The sequence below is a fragment of the Ceratotherium simum genome, chromosome 1, assembly GCF_057802395.1.
Source record: "Ceratotherium simum simum isolate JZ-2026a chromosome 1, ASM5780239v1, whole genome shotgun sequence".
Lineage (NCBI taxonomy): Eukaryota > Metazoa > Chordata > Mammalia > Perissodactyla > Rhinocerotidae > Ceratotherium > Ceratotherium simum.
In genome coordinates this window covers 19,692,084-19,710,152 of record NC_141900.1, presented here as the reverse complement: position 1 = coordinate 19,710,152, position 18,069 = coordinate 19,692,084, and the positions used below count along the sequence as shown (strand labels likewise).

Below are 18,069 nucleotides of genomic sequence, written 5' to 3'. Positions count from 1 at the left end.
GAGTTCCTTAAGTCTCAAGAGTTTGTCTGTGAAGAGAAACAGTCTCTAGTGGTACTTTCCATTGCCAACACACATGGACATTTAGCACAAATAAGCTGCCATTTGTGAGAAGTCCACTTGACATCATTCCCTCGTGCATCCTAAAGACACATGTCAAGACCACACTAAGATATTTAGAGGCAAACATCTTTAGAATAAAGTTTCATTCCCAACGTGCTTAATTAGCAGAAACACTATGCTAGAGAGCTGTCCTTGAATATGCATGCATTTTAACCTCCATGTTATTTTTTCTGAAGCACAAATTTTCCTCTCACTGGATGGTCAGGAAGTGATTAGGTACAGAAAACCAACTGTCTTAAGTGTCGATCCACAAAATGAGTTCCATCTTTCCAAGCAGGTTTCAGCTGTCTTACAGGGGGACATTCTAGTTTATGAGGGAGACCATGTGTAATGGCCTTTTCTCCATTCATTTTGGAGGAGCAATGCTCCTATGGCCTAGTTACAGCTGAACTCTTTCAACGCTTCCCACCAACCTTTTCTGCATCCCTTGCGCCTTCTTCCCATCCCCAGTTTCAGCCAACTATGTTTACAAGACATAGTAAATCACAATTCAGATGAAGCCATCCAATTGTTCAGCAGAAAGTGGCCTCTGGCGTTGCTCCATGTGAAGCCCATAGGCCAGAGTTACATATGCCAGGCTTGCAAATGCGAACAGGATATGATTTATTTACCACGACCATGTGTGTTTGATGCCCAGTTCCAGCAGGCTGTGGCTTCACTCGCCTGCCTCAGTCTGGGATGACCTATCTACTTGCTGTGTCCCATTTCAGGTACTGTATGTTCACGCTGGGGAAACAGAGGTGGGCGACCGGCTGGGGGGCTGCACACACAGATGCCCCTAACCCTGCTCACACATAACAACTTGTCACCCAACACAAAGTGGGCCAAATGTAACTTGCTGCAGAGGCTTGCCATGTACAATGGTTTTCAGCAGAGAGTGGAGAAGTAGCTGCTCGAATGACTGCCCATGTGGGGGTCATTAAACTGCTGTGTATTCACCCACAAGGAAGGCTGGGATGCTTGTGAAGGGAGCCCCCATCCTCCCTTCAGAGATTTTGACCCCCCACCATTTGGCAATGATGCTCCAAAGGCGAACGGCAGATATGCATCAGAAGGTCCAAACGTGGACTCCAGCGGAAGTGCAGTAAACTTCTGCCTTCAACAGTCTTCCCCCTTACCCCCCAGTTGTATTTATACTTTGAGAGAAGTTAACATGAAGCAGTAGTCACCTGGGCGTGCTCAATTTTTGACAAGCCTTAGTCACTCTGTACCCAGCAGAACAATTCACGTTATAGTCGAAATCCTGTGAAGATTCTGCCACACATGCTAACACTAAAATGCCAGTAGCTTCACTTACCTTCTTTATTAAGCCTCATAACCTCCCTGCTTTTTCCACCCTCTTTTCCAGCCTCTTCTAAATCTACATCTGCAGATGAAAAAGAAAAGGAAAAAAGAAAATAAGGAAAAAAAGAGAGAAAAAGGGGGAAAAAAGCCAAAGTCAAGGGGGGGAGGGAGAGTGTTTATTTGCAAACAGATCGATATAAATACTGTATATGAAAATCTTTCAATAATTGACAATGCAACGTTTTCTCCCAAGTCCGGATTTCCATCTACCTGGCCCAGATAGGTACCAAAAAAACTATGCGAGCAGCAACAGAGTAGCCTTTTAAACAGATACACCGTGAGGCTGTGAAAGCCCACCCCGCGGGCTGCCACGGGGAGCCGGGCACAGACAGCCAGCCAGCCCTGGCAGCAGGGCCTCTCTCTGTGCACTGACGATCTGTCTCCGTGTGTATTTATTTCGAGAGAGAGGGAGAAGCATGGAGGACGCCGGGGGCCACTCTCTCTCTCACACACACACTTTTTCCCAGTGGCTCTAGGTGAATGGAAAGGTTACAGGATAATAAAAGGAGGAGGAGGCGGTGGGGTTCTTACTGTCGGAGCAGTGTAATTTGGCGGCGTCGATCCAGGAGGACCAGGGTTTGCCCAGAAACGCCTCCGGACTGGGCACTTTGCGATCCAGTGTCGCCATTGCTCTTCCTTCTTGTTGCTTTTTCCCTGTTCCTTCGGCAGCAGCAGCCGAGAGACACGGGATTCGAGAACGCTCCGACGTCATCTTCGGAACGTTCCGACATTGAGTGTTCTGAACCGGGAGGGAGGGAGGGAGGAGGGAGGAGGGGGGCGGAGGAGGGGCGGAGAGAGGGGAGGAGGCGGAGCCGGCGCTCGGGCGCCGGGCCCGCTCGGCGCGGCTGGCGGCGGCCGCGGCCGCCAGAGGCAGCAGAGAGGCGGCCCCGCCCGCCGGGGGAGGGGCCCGCGGCGCGGCCGGCGCGCGTGCGGGGACCCGAGGCTGCAGCCGCCCGGGCGCGGCGGTGCTGCGGCGCCGGCGCCACCTGCATCCGGCGGTCCGAGCCCGGGTCGGAGGGGCCGGGCGTGCGGGGGAGGGGACGGGGGGGATCGGGAAGAGGCGCGACCTGGGGCCCTAGGAAGGGTGGTCTTTCCCGCAGAGTTGCCGCTAGAGGACGGAAAGTTTGCACATGCAGCCCTCTCACCGTGTCCTTCCCTCGCCGGTCCCTGTCGCCCGCGGTGAGGCGCCCCCGGGGGGATCCCCGCGACTTAGAGGGGAGGAGCCGAGCAGGTTTGCGCCCCAGCCCCACGACCACCCCAAGCCAAGGAAGGGACCCTGGTGACCGCTCCTCCCAGCCACCACTCTCTTCACCCTTTCTCTTTCACGGTGGACCTTGGACCGTGCAGGATTCTGCAGATGCCTTTGGGAGCTGAGAACAACGAGTAGAGGGAAGTGGTGCTAAAAAGCAGGTGAGTTCCGGGCGAGAGGAAGTGCCTTCCCGTCTCAGGCTGCGGGACGGGCAAAGCTCAAAACTCAGCGCCTGGCGCCCGCGGATTCTCCGCGCGATGCGTGCCCCCGGCTCTCAGAAAACCGCTGCGTAGACTTGGCTCCAGGATCACGACAGCGGGACAGCGAATTCACCGGCTCTCGGAAGACGATGCTTCGAGGGCCAATCCCCTGGAGCAGTTTCCAGCGCTCCCTACGGTGGGACGGGGGTGGCCCGGATTAGCGCGTGCAACCTACCGCCGGGAATCAGATTCCTGGGAGAAGTCACTTCAGGCTTAACTGCTCTAGGCAGTTAGGAAGGAAGCGTTAGATTTCCTCTGGATTTTGGACGTTTGATTCTCTAATTGAGATCCCCCTTCCCGGGGTAGGCAACGAAGGCCTTAAAAGGTATTCTGGTATCTGTTTTTTAAAAAAATCCTTTTGTTTACTAGGAATTACCTAAAACATAAGGACACTCCTCCACAATCGATATATTTTTCCTCTATTGCCCCAGCACCGTTTTAGTTCTTACACCATTTTTTTTCTGGCCCATGGCTGAAGCGCGCTGATTTGAAGTTGCTCCTTACTGAGTTACCCCCTGGCTGTGGGGTCTAATGCCTCTGCACCGGCATCCTGTACCTCAAGGCCGCGGTTAGGATGGGCGACTTGGATTGGTCTTCAGTGGTGATGTTTGTGTGAATGGGCTTGTTTTTTGTCAGACCCAGATAAATTTCATTTGCCTTTGCTCTCTTTGGAAGGGTTCTTATATAGGAACCACTAAGTGGCTAAAGTGCCACTGGGTGGAGAATTGTCATTTTAAAGATTGGTGGCGTTAACAAATGTTTATTACTTATTGACCTCTTATGATATTCTAGACACTGTGCTTGACGTCATTCATCCATCCATCCCTCCATCCATCTATCCATCCATCCATCCATTCATCTTGTCAACAAATATTGCCTGTCAGGGACCAGCCGGTATCAGCAGAGGAAGACAAATGAGACCCAGCCCAGCTCTTGTGGAGATGCAGTCTGGTGGTCTCTGTGGAAGAAGGAAGGTGTGAAACTTATCACCAACTTGGGAAAACAAGACAGACACAGTTACTGACCAGTGAATGGTGTGTCTCTCAGAGCTGTGCCTGTTCATAGGAGGAACTGAAATCTGGTTTAGAGTGATCAGAAAGTGCGTCCCAGAGAAGATGGGATCTGCTTTGCATCTTGGAAATTGGGAAGGATCTATAATGGTAAGGGGAAGACTGGTCTTGCCAAGGGAGAGGGAGTGATGGTGTTAGAGGCTTCAAACTGAACATAAGTGTGAGTGTGGTTTACCTGGGATGATGGGTTATTATTGGGGGTTTGGGGGTGATGAGTTTGTATAGTCAGGCCTGGGTCAAATTATGGCAGGCACCGAATGGCAGCCTAAAGAGTTTGGGTTTTGTTTGATAGTGGGGAGCCACTAAAGGGGCTTTCTACAGCATAGAGATAAGTAAAATGTGACTTAGAAAGATTACTCTGGCTTTGGTGTCCAGGATGTATTGGACTACAGCAGCTGGTTAAAAAAGTAGTGCTGTGGTATCATAGTGTGAAGGCCTGAACTTTGGTGGTCCCATGCCGGTGAGAAGAGGAGACAGGCGTGAGAAACTCTATGAAGAAAGCGCCTCCTCAGAGGGTATGTTGTATGGCTGGATTTTGGGGGGATGGAGAGAGAGAGCTGGGAGGCATAAGTAATTCTATCCTGGAACATTTTGCCCTTCCCCTACTGCTTTCTGATTTTCCTTCCACCTTGGTGTTTATTTGTCTGTTGTGCATGCAAGGGAAGATGTGGTTGGCAGCCTCTAAAATGACCCCAATGATCCCCACATCCTGCTATTCTTGCGCTTGTGTGATCCCCACCCCTTTAGTGTGGGTTGGACCTAGTGACTTGCTTCTAACAAATAGAATATGGCCAGTGAGGGGATGCTACTTCTGAGGTTAGATTACAAAAAGACTGGCTTCTGACTTGCTCACTCATGTTCTCACTGGCTTGCTCTAGGGGAAGTCCACCATCACGTTGTGAGCTGCCCTATGAAGAGGCACAGGTGGCGAGGAACTGAGGGGGCCTCTGGCCAACAGTCACTGAGGAACTGAAGCCCACAGTCTAACAGCCTGTGAGGTGCTGAATCCTGCCAACAGCCATGTGAGTGAGTTTGGCAGCTTCTCCTCCTCCAGTCGGGCTTTGAGATGAGACCACAGCCTTGGCCCACACCTGCGAGGGACCTTGAGGCAGAGGCACCCAGCTAAGTCATGCCTGTATGCCTGACCCACATACGCTGTGAGACAATTAATGTTTGTCATTTTAGGTTGTTAAGTTTTGGGATAACTTGTTACATCACGATATATAACTAATACAGAGTGGTTTGGGTGTAAAGTGATTGGACAACAAAGAACTTGCTAGAAAAATGAGTTTAACGAAGGACAAGTCTGAGCAATCTTCCCTTGTTTTTCTCTTGAGCCTCCTGTGAATTGTATATGATACTTCTCGGAAATTTTTTGCCAGCTTTTGGGGACTGGGTTACACTAGTATCTGCTACATGCTGAGTTTTGTAATTTATCTTTTGAGTACTCAGATTTTGCCATTTAAACTCAGTCACTACTTTGTAGAAAGAATTCTCCAACGACAAGGTCATGATGTAACTGTTAGAAACAAGTCTTTACTGATAGCGATGCCACCACCCTGGTGGCCGTTCCAGCCCTGCCCTCCTCGAGGTGTATGAAAGGACTGAAGCCGGATGGCTGGAGTCAGTGACTTGGGCTTCCAGAAAGTTTTGTCTCCTCTCCCAGGAGCCACTTTAATCCACTCAAAAAATCAAAGGTGAGTTATCAGAAGTCAGGGCACCTCAGTTGCAGAGAAACAAGGCAATGGTTCAATATTGTAACATCAGTTTACTCATCCAGCTGAGTCTCAAGTAGAGGTTATTTCTGCAAAAAACCCTGAGGATGGTATGGCAGCCTAAATATTATTCCCTTCTAGCTGAGAGGATTTTAGTTTGCAACATAGTAAAGAATGGGCTGGAATCTAGAAGTGATTTAGCATCTCTACAAAATAAGACTTTGGATACATTGCCATGTTTAGCTGATAATCAGGACACGTATACATTGTTGCAGTTAGAGTTATGGAATATAATTGCAAATTTCTACTCTAAGCCTTCCACAGTTTCTCCACTGACTGTAGAGATAATAATACCAACTTTGTGAAACTATAACCCACCTCTGACTTTGTAAATATGGATAACATTGCTGTCAATTAAATTATACTGCTGGGAGCCAGAGAATGAAGAAAGTGTTGCTCATCAAACTACTAGACTTTTACACTTGACTTTAGATGAAAGTTGAGGTCCATCAGGAGTAGTGCTTGGGTCAACATGGTGCATATATATTATATATACACATCTATATTTATATGTCAACTATGTATATGGCAAATTTATTGCAGACTTGAACTCCTTTTGGTAGTAAATAGTTACAAATACTGTTGGTGACAACAAGAATCTTATACATTCTTAATAGGAATAAATTGACCTGCGAAACAGTAATTTAAAGCATGTTAGTATACTGTCTATGTGATAAAACTGTCTAGCAGCAGTATAACACCTTCTTCCCCTTATGATTAATGTTTAGGAAGATAAAAGGGATGTAAATATTTTTATTGTCTTATTATCTTTCTTAGAAAAGTGACAGTGGTTGAGTTTAATTAAAAAAGAGACTCTCCCGTAGACCAAATAAAGAAATCCGTTCAGTGGAGTTGACAGTGGAAAATACCTATTTAATTTGAATAACACCTGCTTCTGTGGAAATGTGCATCTAATACGTAGCCTGCATTCACTTAGTCTGATTCATGTGCTGTTTTACCACGTTATTGAAAAGAAGAGAAGAGGGAATATTAGCTCTCTCATTTGAGGATATTAAACTCCTGCTGGGGTCGAGGCGCTGCGTGCGTACCCCACTTCCTACCTAGACTGCAGTTGGGAGTTACCTGGAGGCGACAAGGAGAAAATAACATGTTCCATTCAAATGAGGCATCCCTGGAATTGTTTGATGTTCTTTGCTTTAATTGAATCCATCTATCCCATCTGCCACTCTTCTCTCTAAATTTATTTCCCTAACCTACCCTCTCTGAGAATTGTAATTTGGGGGGAAATTTGTTACATACGATGTTACCTTTTATGAAAGCTCCCTGCATCTGGAGGGCAGGTGTGCTGTCTCCCTCACCTTGTTAGACACCTGCCTCTTCCCTGCCCCCTCACATGTGGGCTGGGATAAATGACCCCTCGTAGTGACAGGAGTAAGAAAGAAAATAGGAATTCCAGGCTTTTGGTTATTGGTTGCAATATAAGGCTCTAGCCATGTGCCACGTCTGAATAAACATGGACTCTGTTAATAAATATAACTACAAAAACATGAAATTTGTTTCTGACTGGGGCAGAAAAGCCAAAATGGGAGTGTGTTATCTCGAGGTAAAGCTGCCTTGAACCCCGGAGAGAGTCACCTGTGACTCTGATCACAGACTCCCTGGAACCGCCCTGATGCTGCAGGTGGGGGGGACCTCTGTTCCCCAGAGGGTGGCTGGGCCGGCCCATCCCTAACCACTGCTCCTTCTCAGGGGTTAGGCAGGAGAAAAGACAGCTTCTCTTTAGCATTGTCGTAGAAATCACTTTTGGCCCTTAACCTAACTATAAAAACAAATTTAACATTCATGTACACATATTAATTGGAACAAAGCCCATCGACCCCTCCAAACTGACCATTTATTGTGGTTGAGGACGCAGGGCAGGTGGCGGCCAGAGCACAGGCTTGAGATTGGCAGGCGTAAATTAGAATTGCTCTTCAGTCATTTGCTTGCGAACTGTTCTTAGTCCAGCTGAACCTTGGTTTCCTCATTTGTTAAATGGGTACTAAGGCTCTTCTCTTTGGATTGTTGCGAGCATTAAGTGAGCGCCTGGTATTGAGCCCCCAGCAGAGGGCCTGGCACACAGTGCACGACTGTAATGTTCACTATGATTATTACTGTAGTTGCAATGTATAGTTTAGACCATAGCTGCCAGGCAGAAATAGGCCAACCCTCTGACACTGGGAGGGTTCGTGTGGTTGCTTCTGACAAATGTCCTTCTCCTTAGAAATGAAACTAAAGCTCTTCTCTGTCCTTTGTATGGGGCTGCTGCCTCTGCGTCAGTGGTGGAGATCTCTGTCTGAAACTTCCCCTTGACATGGACTTCAGGGCAGGGTAAATATCCGTTTATTGGGAAGACCCTATAAGACCTTTTTGTTCTGCAAAGGAACTGCAAAATCCAAAGTCTGGTTGGAGACAAAGCTGCCTTTGCGTGACAGTGTAAACAGTTGTCTTAATAGTGAGCAGAGTGGGGTCTCTGCAAATAATTTTTTTCTGAGAAAAATTTATTTATTTTGTTTTGTAAAAGAAACCTAGTATTGAATTCTAAAAGTCATGTATGAATGTGTTCTCATGAGATAGTGAAACAATAGAGGTGAGAAAATTCGCTTTGAATATCCCCTTCAAATGTGGTCACTCCCCTGCTCCTGGTCTGGGGGCATTTTTTCATGTCATTTTCTATACATTTCCCTAGTGTGTATGTTTATCATTTACAGGTCTAGATGATATTGGTGTGTGTGTGTTCTTCTTCTTGTTTTTTTAAACATGAATAGCATCATTTTGTGGATTTTTTTTTCATCCCTGGTTGAGAAAGAAGACTTGCACGAGCGTAAACAAGACTGACAGGTGCCACAGAACTTTTTGTGGATATTTTTCTGCAACTTTTTTCACGTAGCTATTACATGTCATTACATGCAGAAATACCTCATTCTTTTAAACTGCTGCATAGTCTTCCATAAAAAGGTTCCAATCGGTTTATCTATTATCTTATTGATGGATATTTAGGTTTCTGGGTGGTCAACATCTTTATTTTTATATATGCTTCCTGGGCACATGAGGGAGTATTTCTACCCAAAAGTAGAATTGCTGGGTATGTGCATTTTAAATTTTAATAGTTCTGCCACATTTTCTTCTGAGGTAGCTGCCAAACTTATACCCCCACTAGCCGTGTAGGAATGAGCCCATTTCCTCATGTCCTAATTAATACTCAATATTTTCAAACATTTTAATTTTTGCCAATATTATGGTAAAAATATCTTATTTAATTTGTATTTCCCTCATTTCTAGTATATTTCTGCACATTTGTTCTTATGTTCATTGTATTTTCACTCTAAATTGCTGTTAATATCTTTTAATGATTTGTTATTGGTATTTTTAGATCTTTTTATTGATTTTTTAGGAATTCTCTATACATTCTAGATCTTTTGTCTGTTTGAAAATAATGTAATTTTCCAGCTTGTTGCTTTTCTTCTTTTAAGCTTGTTTATAGCATCTTTTCGATACATATTTTTTTCCCATTTGGATGTAGTCAGATGTATTAGACTTTTCCTTGAGGCCTTTTGTTTTTTGTGTCTTGCTTAAGAAGACCTTCTCTTCCCCAAGGTCATAGAATAGTTTCTTATATTTTTTCTTTATGCATTATATAGGTTTTTATTTTTACCTTTAGATCTCAGACTTTTTTGGTTAATCGTGTGAGGTAAAAAATTAATTTGTGATTTTTCCAAACATGTTACTAATTTTCCCCAGGCATATATTGAATAGCGTATCCTTTCCATAGAGATCCATCATATACTCACTTCCCAATACATAGATCTGTTTCTGAGCTCCTTTTTCTGTTCCATTGCTTGAACTGTCTTTTGCAGCACCAATTCCACAGTCTTAATTACTCTTGTTTTATAATATATTTTGCTGTCTGTTAGAAAAAAGTGTTTCTTCTCTGTTATGGGTTTAGAATACTCTGTCTTAGTCCATTTGGGTTGCTGTAAAAAAATATCACAGACTGAGTGGCTTATAAACAACAGAAATTTACTTCTCACAGTTCTGGAGGCTGGAAGTCCGGGATCATGGTGCTGCAAGATTCGGTGTTCAGTGAGGGCTTCCTGGTTCATAGACAGCAACTTCTCGCCACGTGGTGGAAGTGGCGAGCGAGCTCTCTGGGGTCTCTTTCATAAGGGCACTAATTCCAAGCACGAGGGCTCCACCCTCAGACCTAATCACTTCCCAAAGGCCCCACATCCTAATACCATCACCTTGGGGTTAGGATTTTATTATATAAATTTAAGGCAGGAGAGAAGGGGAAACACCATGTAGACCATAGCACTCTATCTCTAAAGAAGTATTTTTTATTCCTGAGAAGTGTATTCTGTGTGTCATTGTTTGACATTTGTCGTAGGACAGCTCATGATGGGCACTGGGCCGTGTCAGAAGATCATTGGAAACAGGACTTCACTTCATGCTCACAGGGTACCATAGAGGTGGGCCCAGTGGCTACAGCCAGCTTGGACCCAATGAAAGTGTCCCCCGAAATGATTTTCCAAACAAATATCTCAACTTAGGAAATGAATGGTTGAGAGAGACTGTCTTTCAAGTATCTGGAAGGGCCGACCCCTGTGGGTTGTGGTTGAGACTCTATGTGGGTATTCCCATCTGTTAGCCATCCCACAGGGAGAAAAAGGAGCCATGAAAAGTGAAGGTTGGAGGAGAGGAGGGAAGACCTGAGACAGGGGCTGGGCCCTGGACTTTCCATAAAGCCAGGACTGAAGGTCTCCCCAGGTGGTGGGAACGAGGCAGATGAGAGCCTCTTGCTGGCTGGGAGCAGGGCCAGGGAGCATCCAGTAGGGGAACCTGCCTGGGACGACAGAGGTATGACTCTGGAATCCTTCAAACCCAATATCTAGTGATAACATCTTCTGTGTTGTCATTTCTCTTGCTTCCGTCAAGTTTTATCTGGTCTTAGATAGCTGTGTTGTGGGAAATTAAGTTATGGGCTTATAGTTGTATGGGAGCCACAGTAGTAAGGCTGAAAGTTGCCAGCTTTACCTCATGCCAGCCCTGTGTGTTAACAGCACCATTATTCAAGAGAAGGTGGCAGTCCCCGAACTCCAGGAGGCGGCCAGGTACAAAGTGAGTGGGGGGATGCCTAGGCTGTGATGTCTCAGGTCAGCCCCAGCAGTCCCTTCACCTTTCCTCCAGCCCCAGCAGTCCCTTCACCTTTCCTTCAGCCCCAGCCTGATACCCTCAAAAGGAGGAAATCCTGACAAACGAGAGGCCGGAGTTTGGGTTATATTTATATGACAGGAAATAGAAGCCTTTAAGGTCATGAAACAGTTGCTGCAGAACTTAGAGCAAAGCCCAGGTCTCCATTGTTTGGAGGCCAGCTTATTCATAGATTACACTCCCCAAGAATGATGCTAAGGCCGTATCTGTAAACTTCCATGTGGACCAACGGTTCTCAATCAAGAGCGATTTTGCCGCCTTCCCCCTCCCCTCAACCCCACCTCGAGGACGTTGGCCGTGTCTGGAGATGTTTTGGGTTGTCATGACTGGGTCGAGGTACTACTGGCATCTAGTGGGTAGAGGCCAGCGATGCTAGTAAACATCCTACCGTGAGATGTTCGGGACGGCCCCCAACAACAAAGATTTATCCTCAAAATGATAGTCATGGGATGGATGTAGACCAATTAATTTCAGGTTGTCTTTTTTTTTAATTTTCATTTCCAGAGAATGACCACCTAACCCTCATCAACCACTTTGCTGTCGTGGGCTTCTTTCATCACACAGAAACCTAGCAAGGGTATGGTGGGAGCTGTGACACCCATCTTCACGACGAGAAAAACCCAAAGTCCTTTCGCTTTCAATACATGAAGGCCAAATTATGTTATCGGATGAATACTATTTGCAGAATCAAAGAAAACGTAAGCTCTCTATCTTATGGATATAGTTATTATGTGATAATCAAGTCCTGTGGTTGTCTCTTTCTTCTCTGAATCCTTTACAGAGTGCTGCTTTCCTGTTCTAACGGGAGGGTTGATCAGTGCTAAGACACCTATGCTAGATAGCTCTCACTATTCCCAATTTATAGATGATGAAATTGAGGCTCGGAGGTGAAGTAAAATAAAGCATGGTGCCCTTCCACTGGTTTCTTGTATTCCAAAGTTATCAAACATCTGGCCAGGGCTGCTGTATAGGTTGTGTACTGCACAATTGTGCCACTTTTAGGGGAGCACCATTCACATCTCAATCATCACAGTGACAATTTTCCTGGCAGATGGTACCAAAGTGGCTTGTTCTTACAAAATTGGGAATATGAAGACTATTTTCTAACAGATGGAAGTAAAGTTTCTTGAAGAAGTTGTGCCTTTTCCTAATGCTCGCTAAATCCTTCTACTAGACGGACTAGCAGAAGGAATGGGATTATTGATGACTCTTTGTGTCTGTAAACAGTTTAACTGGGAGTTTTACTTTTTGTTTGAACAGGGGTCACCCCCCCTTGCGGAACATGTGTATGATTGTAAGTATTGTAGAGTGATGGAGGGTACAATGAGTGCATTCGAGTTGGCAGATTTCCTAAGGAGACTCATGTGTGAGAAATACAGTGCCTTGGGTGATGGAATAAATAAAATGATCTTGGTATCTCAATTTGGTTGTTCACACTTCAGTTATGGCGTAAGTCATCCTAAGCTTGGCTTGGAGGAAGAGACATTGACATGGATATCAGTTTAATAAATTTGGCAGTGGGAGGTGCAAAGAGTGTTGTTTTAATTACGCATTGACCCATTGATTGATTTAGCAATGTGTGTTGTGGGGTTTGTGATTGATGCCAAGTAATGGCAGATGCTGGACTCTTTGGAGGGCGAGGGCAGATGTTGGAGTATTGATAGACTGATGAGCTCCATGTTGGCCCCATAAAGGGAGAATCAAAATACAAGTAAAATATTGTAAGGTGGGTGTGATGGTATTGCAGGCGTTAACAGAGCCCGTCCGAGCTTTCATTCTTCGTACCTACGGAACCATCTTCAACACAGACACTGCTCCCCGACAGAGGTGTCCTGCTCTAACTTGGTTCTGAATCTTTAGTGTGCTCCATTTCCTGATGTTTTATGGGGGAGGAAATCCTCACCAGTTGCCTTAGTTGAGAAGGCTTTAATTTTTCCACCTATGCAAGTACCTTGACATTCAGAGACTTTGGCTAATCAACAAAAAATATTTCTTATAATGCCTGGTAACTACCCAGGTCTGAGCGGGAGGTGGAGTGTACGAAGGAATTACACCCTCATCTTATAATAGGACTCACCTTGCCTGGCCACGTGCCGGGTGGTGTAGACTGAGTAGTTGCCTTCACGAGGAGCGTACGTCTAGTTTGAGGGAGACATATGTGCAATCGATAATTGGAGAACAGGATAGCCCCTGAGAAGGTGCTGATCTGATGTGCAGAGAAGACATGCCATAGGTGTCTGAGCAGGACAGGTCACTGTGGGGGACAGCGAGGGCTTGGGGGAGAGGAGAAATCTGAGCAGGCCATAAAAGCCGGGGAGGCTATAAATAGCCAGTGGGCAGTGTGGTGGATGGGACAGTAGTCATCTTAAGAGCCTTGAGTCCCATCATAACAGTTCCCTAAAACAAAGCTCTTAGTGGAAAACAGGTAAGTCACAAGGGGATTTGGAATCCTGAGGGTTTAACAGTGTTACACAATGTTTCCAAGATTAAAATCTACGGTGTGAGATAACCTGGGTAATAATAGTGTGTGCTCTTAGTGAAGTGGCATAGTTCTTTGAGAAGGGCTTCGTATCAAGAACAAATCTCTGGAATTACGGCTCTGTTGATCTGAATGAGGTAGTTAGGGGAGAACCTTGAACTTTTCGAGATTCTTTCGCCATCTGGCCAGGATGTTTAGCAACTGCACCCAACTGTACAGATAAAGGGTAGTCTCTGTTTGTGCACCTCTAACACTCCAACATTGGGTCATTTTCAAAGACATGTTGAAATGGCCTTTCATTCTAAGTAGGCTGACCAAATGGCCGAGTTGGCCTGGGGAGTCCCGGATTATGCAAAATTATTAGTAGTTTCCCCTTCAGTCTCAAAAGTGTCCTGGTTTGGATGATCAATCATATTGCTACCCTAATTCTAAGCAATCCACTTTGGACTTTTTTGGCTTACTCTGTGAATTCTCAGTGGCTGAAAGGGATACTTCTAGCTTGAGAGTGTTTGCCCACATGTGCATTCTGTCTTTTTGAAATGGTTGTATTTTTTCGCTTGCATATAAAGCAGTCTTTGCCAAAAATCCAGAAGGAAAACAAACAGCATAAATAAGATGTTATCGTAAACCTAGAAATGTGTGAATATTTTGATATCTATACATATATATCTCTATATATCTATCAATATATCATATATTTATATATTTTTAGATCCCCAATCTCCAAAGCAAGCCACTTTACTTAGAGTAGCATTCCTTATATACGTATATAGATACGGATAAGCCAGCCCTGGTGGTCTAGTGGTTAAGATTCCGTGGAGCACCGTCGCCCAGGTTTGATTCTGGTCAAGAAACCACACCACCTGTCTGTTGATTGTCATATTGTGGCAGCTGCGTGCTACTGTGAAGCTGAAGGCTATGCCACCAATATTTCAAATACCAGCAGGGTCACCCATGGTGGACAGGCTTCAGTGGAGCTTCCAGACTAGAAGGAGTAGGAAGAAGGACCCGCACCCACTGCTGAAAAAACTGGCCATGAAAACCCTAGGAATAGCAGCAGAACATTGTCTGATATAGCACCAGAAGATGAGACGAGAGGATGATGCAAAAAAGACCAGGCAGGGTTCCGCTCTGCTGTACACAGGGTCACTAGGAATTGGAATCCACTCCACGGCACTAACAACAGAGATATGGACACTACGTGATATTATGTATTTAGAACTATATAATAACATAGTCAATATAGATAGATATAATCACGTTTTTAAATAATCACTTTTAAAGACTCATAGTATTCTAGTGAATGGTTGTCCTTAAAATATGATATATTTAAATCCTCAATTTTGGACATTTAAATTGTTTATTTATATATTATTAACAATGTTATAATAAATGTTTTCTGTAGCTAAATCTTTTCACACATTGGTGATTATTTAGGATGCTTTCTTATAAATGAAATTAATAAGTCAAAGGGGATATGTATTTAACATTTTGAAATTGTCAAACTTAGCCAGAGTATGAGAATTCCAACTCATGGCCTCATCTGTGCTGTATCTATTATTCTTTTTCATCTTTCAGTCTGATAGGAAAGAATTTCTTCTCTTGGTTATTTCAGATGTATCTCTGATTATTGATGATTCATATTTCTTTTGTAACAAATTTCTCATTTTTCTATTAGAGTGTTCACCTTTCTCCTATTGAATTGTGAAAGCTCTTTATATATTAAATAAAGTAACCATTTGTGTTATAAGTTGCAAGATTTTTTTCCTAATTTACTATTTGCCTTTTAACTTTGTTCGTGTGTGTGCATATGTATGTGTAGATTCAGAAGTCTATCCTTTTTATACAGTTACACCCATCAGTCTTTTCCTTTATGGAGTTATGTACTTTTTTAAAGGACCAGGTTTTCAACATAACTAACCTGAGAAATTCTCATAATCTTATCTGATGCTCGCAAACCCCTTGAGTTCCTTGTTTCAAATTTTACAGTGTCGCCATTGTAGATGGATGAGGCAAACTTTTTGTTTTTGTTTCTATGGTTCAGTATATCTCCCAGAAAGGCTTTAGTCACTTTACAAATTCACAGACAAGTTACTGCAAGTAAGAACTGGCAACGTGCATTTTTTCCCTCAACCACAAACCACGTATACCACCCTTCATGAAAAGCTGTGATGGGAGTTAGAAGGGACTAGTTTGTCTAGATTCTTTGCAGAGTGATTCATTGTCCCATTGATATGCTTTATAGTTGCACCGATGTGTTCTCAGGAAAACTGTGGCACCAACGCAAGGTTCTGATACACAGTCAAGGAAATGCCACAGCCTGTCATCGTTGCCCCAAAGCAAGCAACTTCCCCTGGAATGGTGTCCCTGGGCTTCACGGCAGAGTTACTACTCTGTGGTAAGGAGGCTACTCCAGGCAAATGCAGGTCGAGCTCTAGTTGGGACCGTTGTGGGTGAGCTTGTATCCAGGCTTCTACACTGGTGTGCCGGCTTGAACCACAGGTGAGCCTCAAAGACCCCTCCTTCATCTTTCAAGTTAGACCTGCGTATCCTGCTTTCTTCTTGGCCCTCTCACGTGCCTGTCTGGCCCTCTCAATGTTTCATCTAGGGGGTGGGGACAGAAGAGAATCCTCCCCCACTTGCACACCTCATGGACGTTAACTTGGTTGTCCTCAACTCCCCCCACTTCTATCTGAGGCCCTTCTTCCTGCAGGGTGAGGGAGGGGAGGTCTTGAGCACCACTGAGGGTTGAGTGTAAGATCAATGATCACTACCACCGTGATGCTGCGTTGGGGTCACCACCATCATGCTGCTGAGACAGGGCAGCCTACCTCCCTTCTCAGCTCTCAGAGCTTTTCCCCTGCTGCTTAGCAGTGGGGACTCCAGGGGCCAGCCCAGGTGCATTCTCAGGGTACTAAACCCCACCAACTGGCAACTTCTTGAGAGAACCCCATCATGGTGGGCGTCTGGGGATGGGAACCAAGGTCCTGTATCAGTAGGTCTTTACTCTCTGATTTTGCCAAGCAATTATTAAAGAGTATCACATGCCATAGCTGTAGAATAATCTGCTCCTGTCAGCAGGGAGTCAGGTTTATGATGCCGCTCAGGGGCCAGACCCAGGATTTGAAGATGGTGTTTACTGTGGAACGACCCTATTATGGACTTGAGTGGGCCCTTCCCCAGATGCTATACTTCCATATGAGTACATCAGGGGTCCCCTAAATCTGGGGAGGATAAACTATTTCCCTTCTGTGTAATCAGTGCTGTTTGGTCTCCCTCTCCCCATCCTCTTATTCAGTATCACAAAAGCCAAAGAACTAATTTGGCTACAACACAATCCTGCTCAGAGTGCTGGGGAGGGAGAGAAATCAAATATGAGCAAAGCCCAAACCCTCTTCATGGGCAAGGCTCCTTTGTGGATAATTTGAGTCTTGTTACGCATTCGTCGATAATCAAATATCCTCCCTGGGTATTGGCAGTGGGTATTGGCAGTACGTCGGATGGAGATCACTTATGAAGAGATGCTGTGTTTTCCAGACCCATTCTGGCTTCTCGAGAGTCTGTGCACTGGGGAAGCCAGTTATACTATTGTAATCACAGTCCCATTCTTTTCTCCTTTGAGGGCTGGGATGGGGAGTGGTAGAGCAGAACAACATCTTCTGTGCATTTATTCATTCCCGAAACATTTACTGAGCTCTCCTGGTGGCAGGCGCCACCAGAGAAGTGGGAAAGGGAAATCCTGGAGACACGATATGTCTCGATTTTGCAAAGGCATTTTGCAGAGTCACTAATGACATCTGCAGGGGACTGAAAGTGGCCTCCAAAGATATCAGGTCCTAAGCCCTGAAATCTGTGAAGGCGCTGCCTACGGTAAGACATACCTGATAAAGTCTTTGCAGAGGGGATGAAGATAAGCATCTTGAGTTGGAGAGATTATCCTGGATTATCCAGTTGGGCCCTAAATGCCATCGTGTGTATCCTTTAAGAGAGAGGCAGAGGGAAATTTTCCAATGTCACATATAGGGGAGAAGGCGATGTAAGATGGAGCAGAGAAAGATTTGAAGATGCTGACCTCGAAGAGTGGAGTGATGTGGCCACGAGCCAAGGAACACCAGAGCCACCAGAAGCTGGAAGAGGCAGGGGACAGATTCTTCCTGAGACTTCCAGAGGGAATGTGGCCTTTTGACACCTGGCTTTCAGCCAAGTGAAACAGATGTTGGACTTCTGGCCTCCAGAATTGTGAGAGAATAAATTTGTGTCGTTTTAAACCCCTAAACTTGTGGTAATTTGTTACAGCAGCCCCAGGAAAGTAATACGACATCCTTGTGGATAACACGGAGACCCGGGTCTAGCAGACAGTTCAGGTAGGTGGCATCACAGATACCTGACTGACTATTTATTCATTCACTCGGCAAATATTTATTGAGCAACTACAATCTTCCAGGCACAGGAGATAGAGCATGAATAAGGCTGACAGTGTTCCCACTGACACTGGGGTGGGAGCAGGAAGCAGGTAAAAAAGAAGTAAATAAAAATTATAAACAAGGTAACTTTTGTTATT

At 45.0% G+C, this 18,069-nt stretch overlaps 1 protein-coding gene and 1 long non-coding RNA gene across 12 annotated transcripts in view; one reads left to right on the top strand and one right to left on the bottom strand.

Moving 5' to 3' along the window:
• ATXN7L1 (ataxin 7 like 1) overlaps nucleotides 1-2,183 on the bottom strand; it is a 224,907-nt gene extending 222,724 nt beyond the window's left edge. For all 4 annotated transcript variants that reach the window (XM_087439365.1, XM_087439407.1, XM_087439422.1 and 1 more), the window contains exons 1-2: nucleotides 1,996-2,183; nucleotides 1,418-1,486 (exon numbers count right to left, since the gene is read on the bottom strand). In XM_087439365.1, the coding sequence (XP_087295491.1) occupies nucleotides 1,418-1,486; nucleotides 1,996-2,176 (250 nt within the window). In that variant the 5' untranslated portion in view covers nucleotides 2,177-2,183. The remainder of the gene's footprint in view (nucleotides 1-1,417; nucleotides 1,487-1,995) is intronic.
• A 309-nt stretch (nucleotides 2,184-2,492) lies between these two features.
• On the top strand, nucleotides 2,493-17,774 carry LOC147918153 (uncharacterized). 8 transcript variants are annotated; one of them, XR_015554319.1, is made up of 8 exons: nucleotides 2,493-2,695; nucleotides 2,812-2,874; nucleotides 3,766-4,133; nucleotides 4,419-4,558; nucleotides 4,922-5,740; nucleotides 11,534-11,727; nucleotides 15,754-16,010; nucleotides 17,532-17,774. It is a non-coding gene; the product is annotated as an uncharacterized LOC147918153 (long non-coding RNA). The 8 variants fall into 8 exon arrangements; XR_015554327.1 differs by lacking the exons at nucleotides 15,754-16,010; nucleotides 17,532-17,774 and adding an exon at nucleotides 14,452-15,247 and having other exon boundaries at nucleotides 4,922-5,200; nucleotides 5,530-5,740; XR_015554333.1 differs by lacking the exons at nucleotides 15,754-16,010; nucleotides 17,532-17,774 and adding an exon at nucleotides 14,452-15,247 and having other exon boundaries at nucleotides 4,922-5,178.
• The last annotated feature ends 295 nt before the right edge of the window (nucleotides 17,775-18,069 follow it).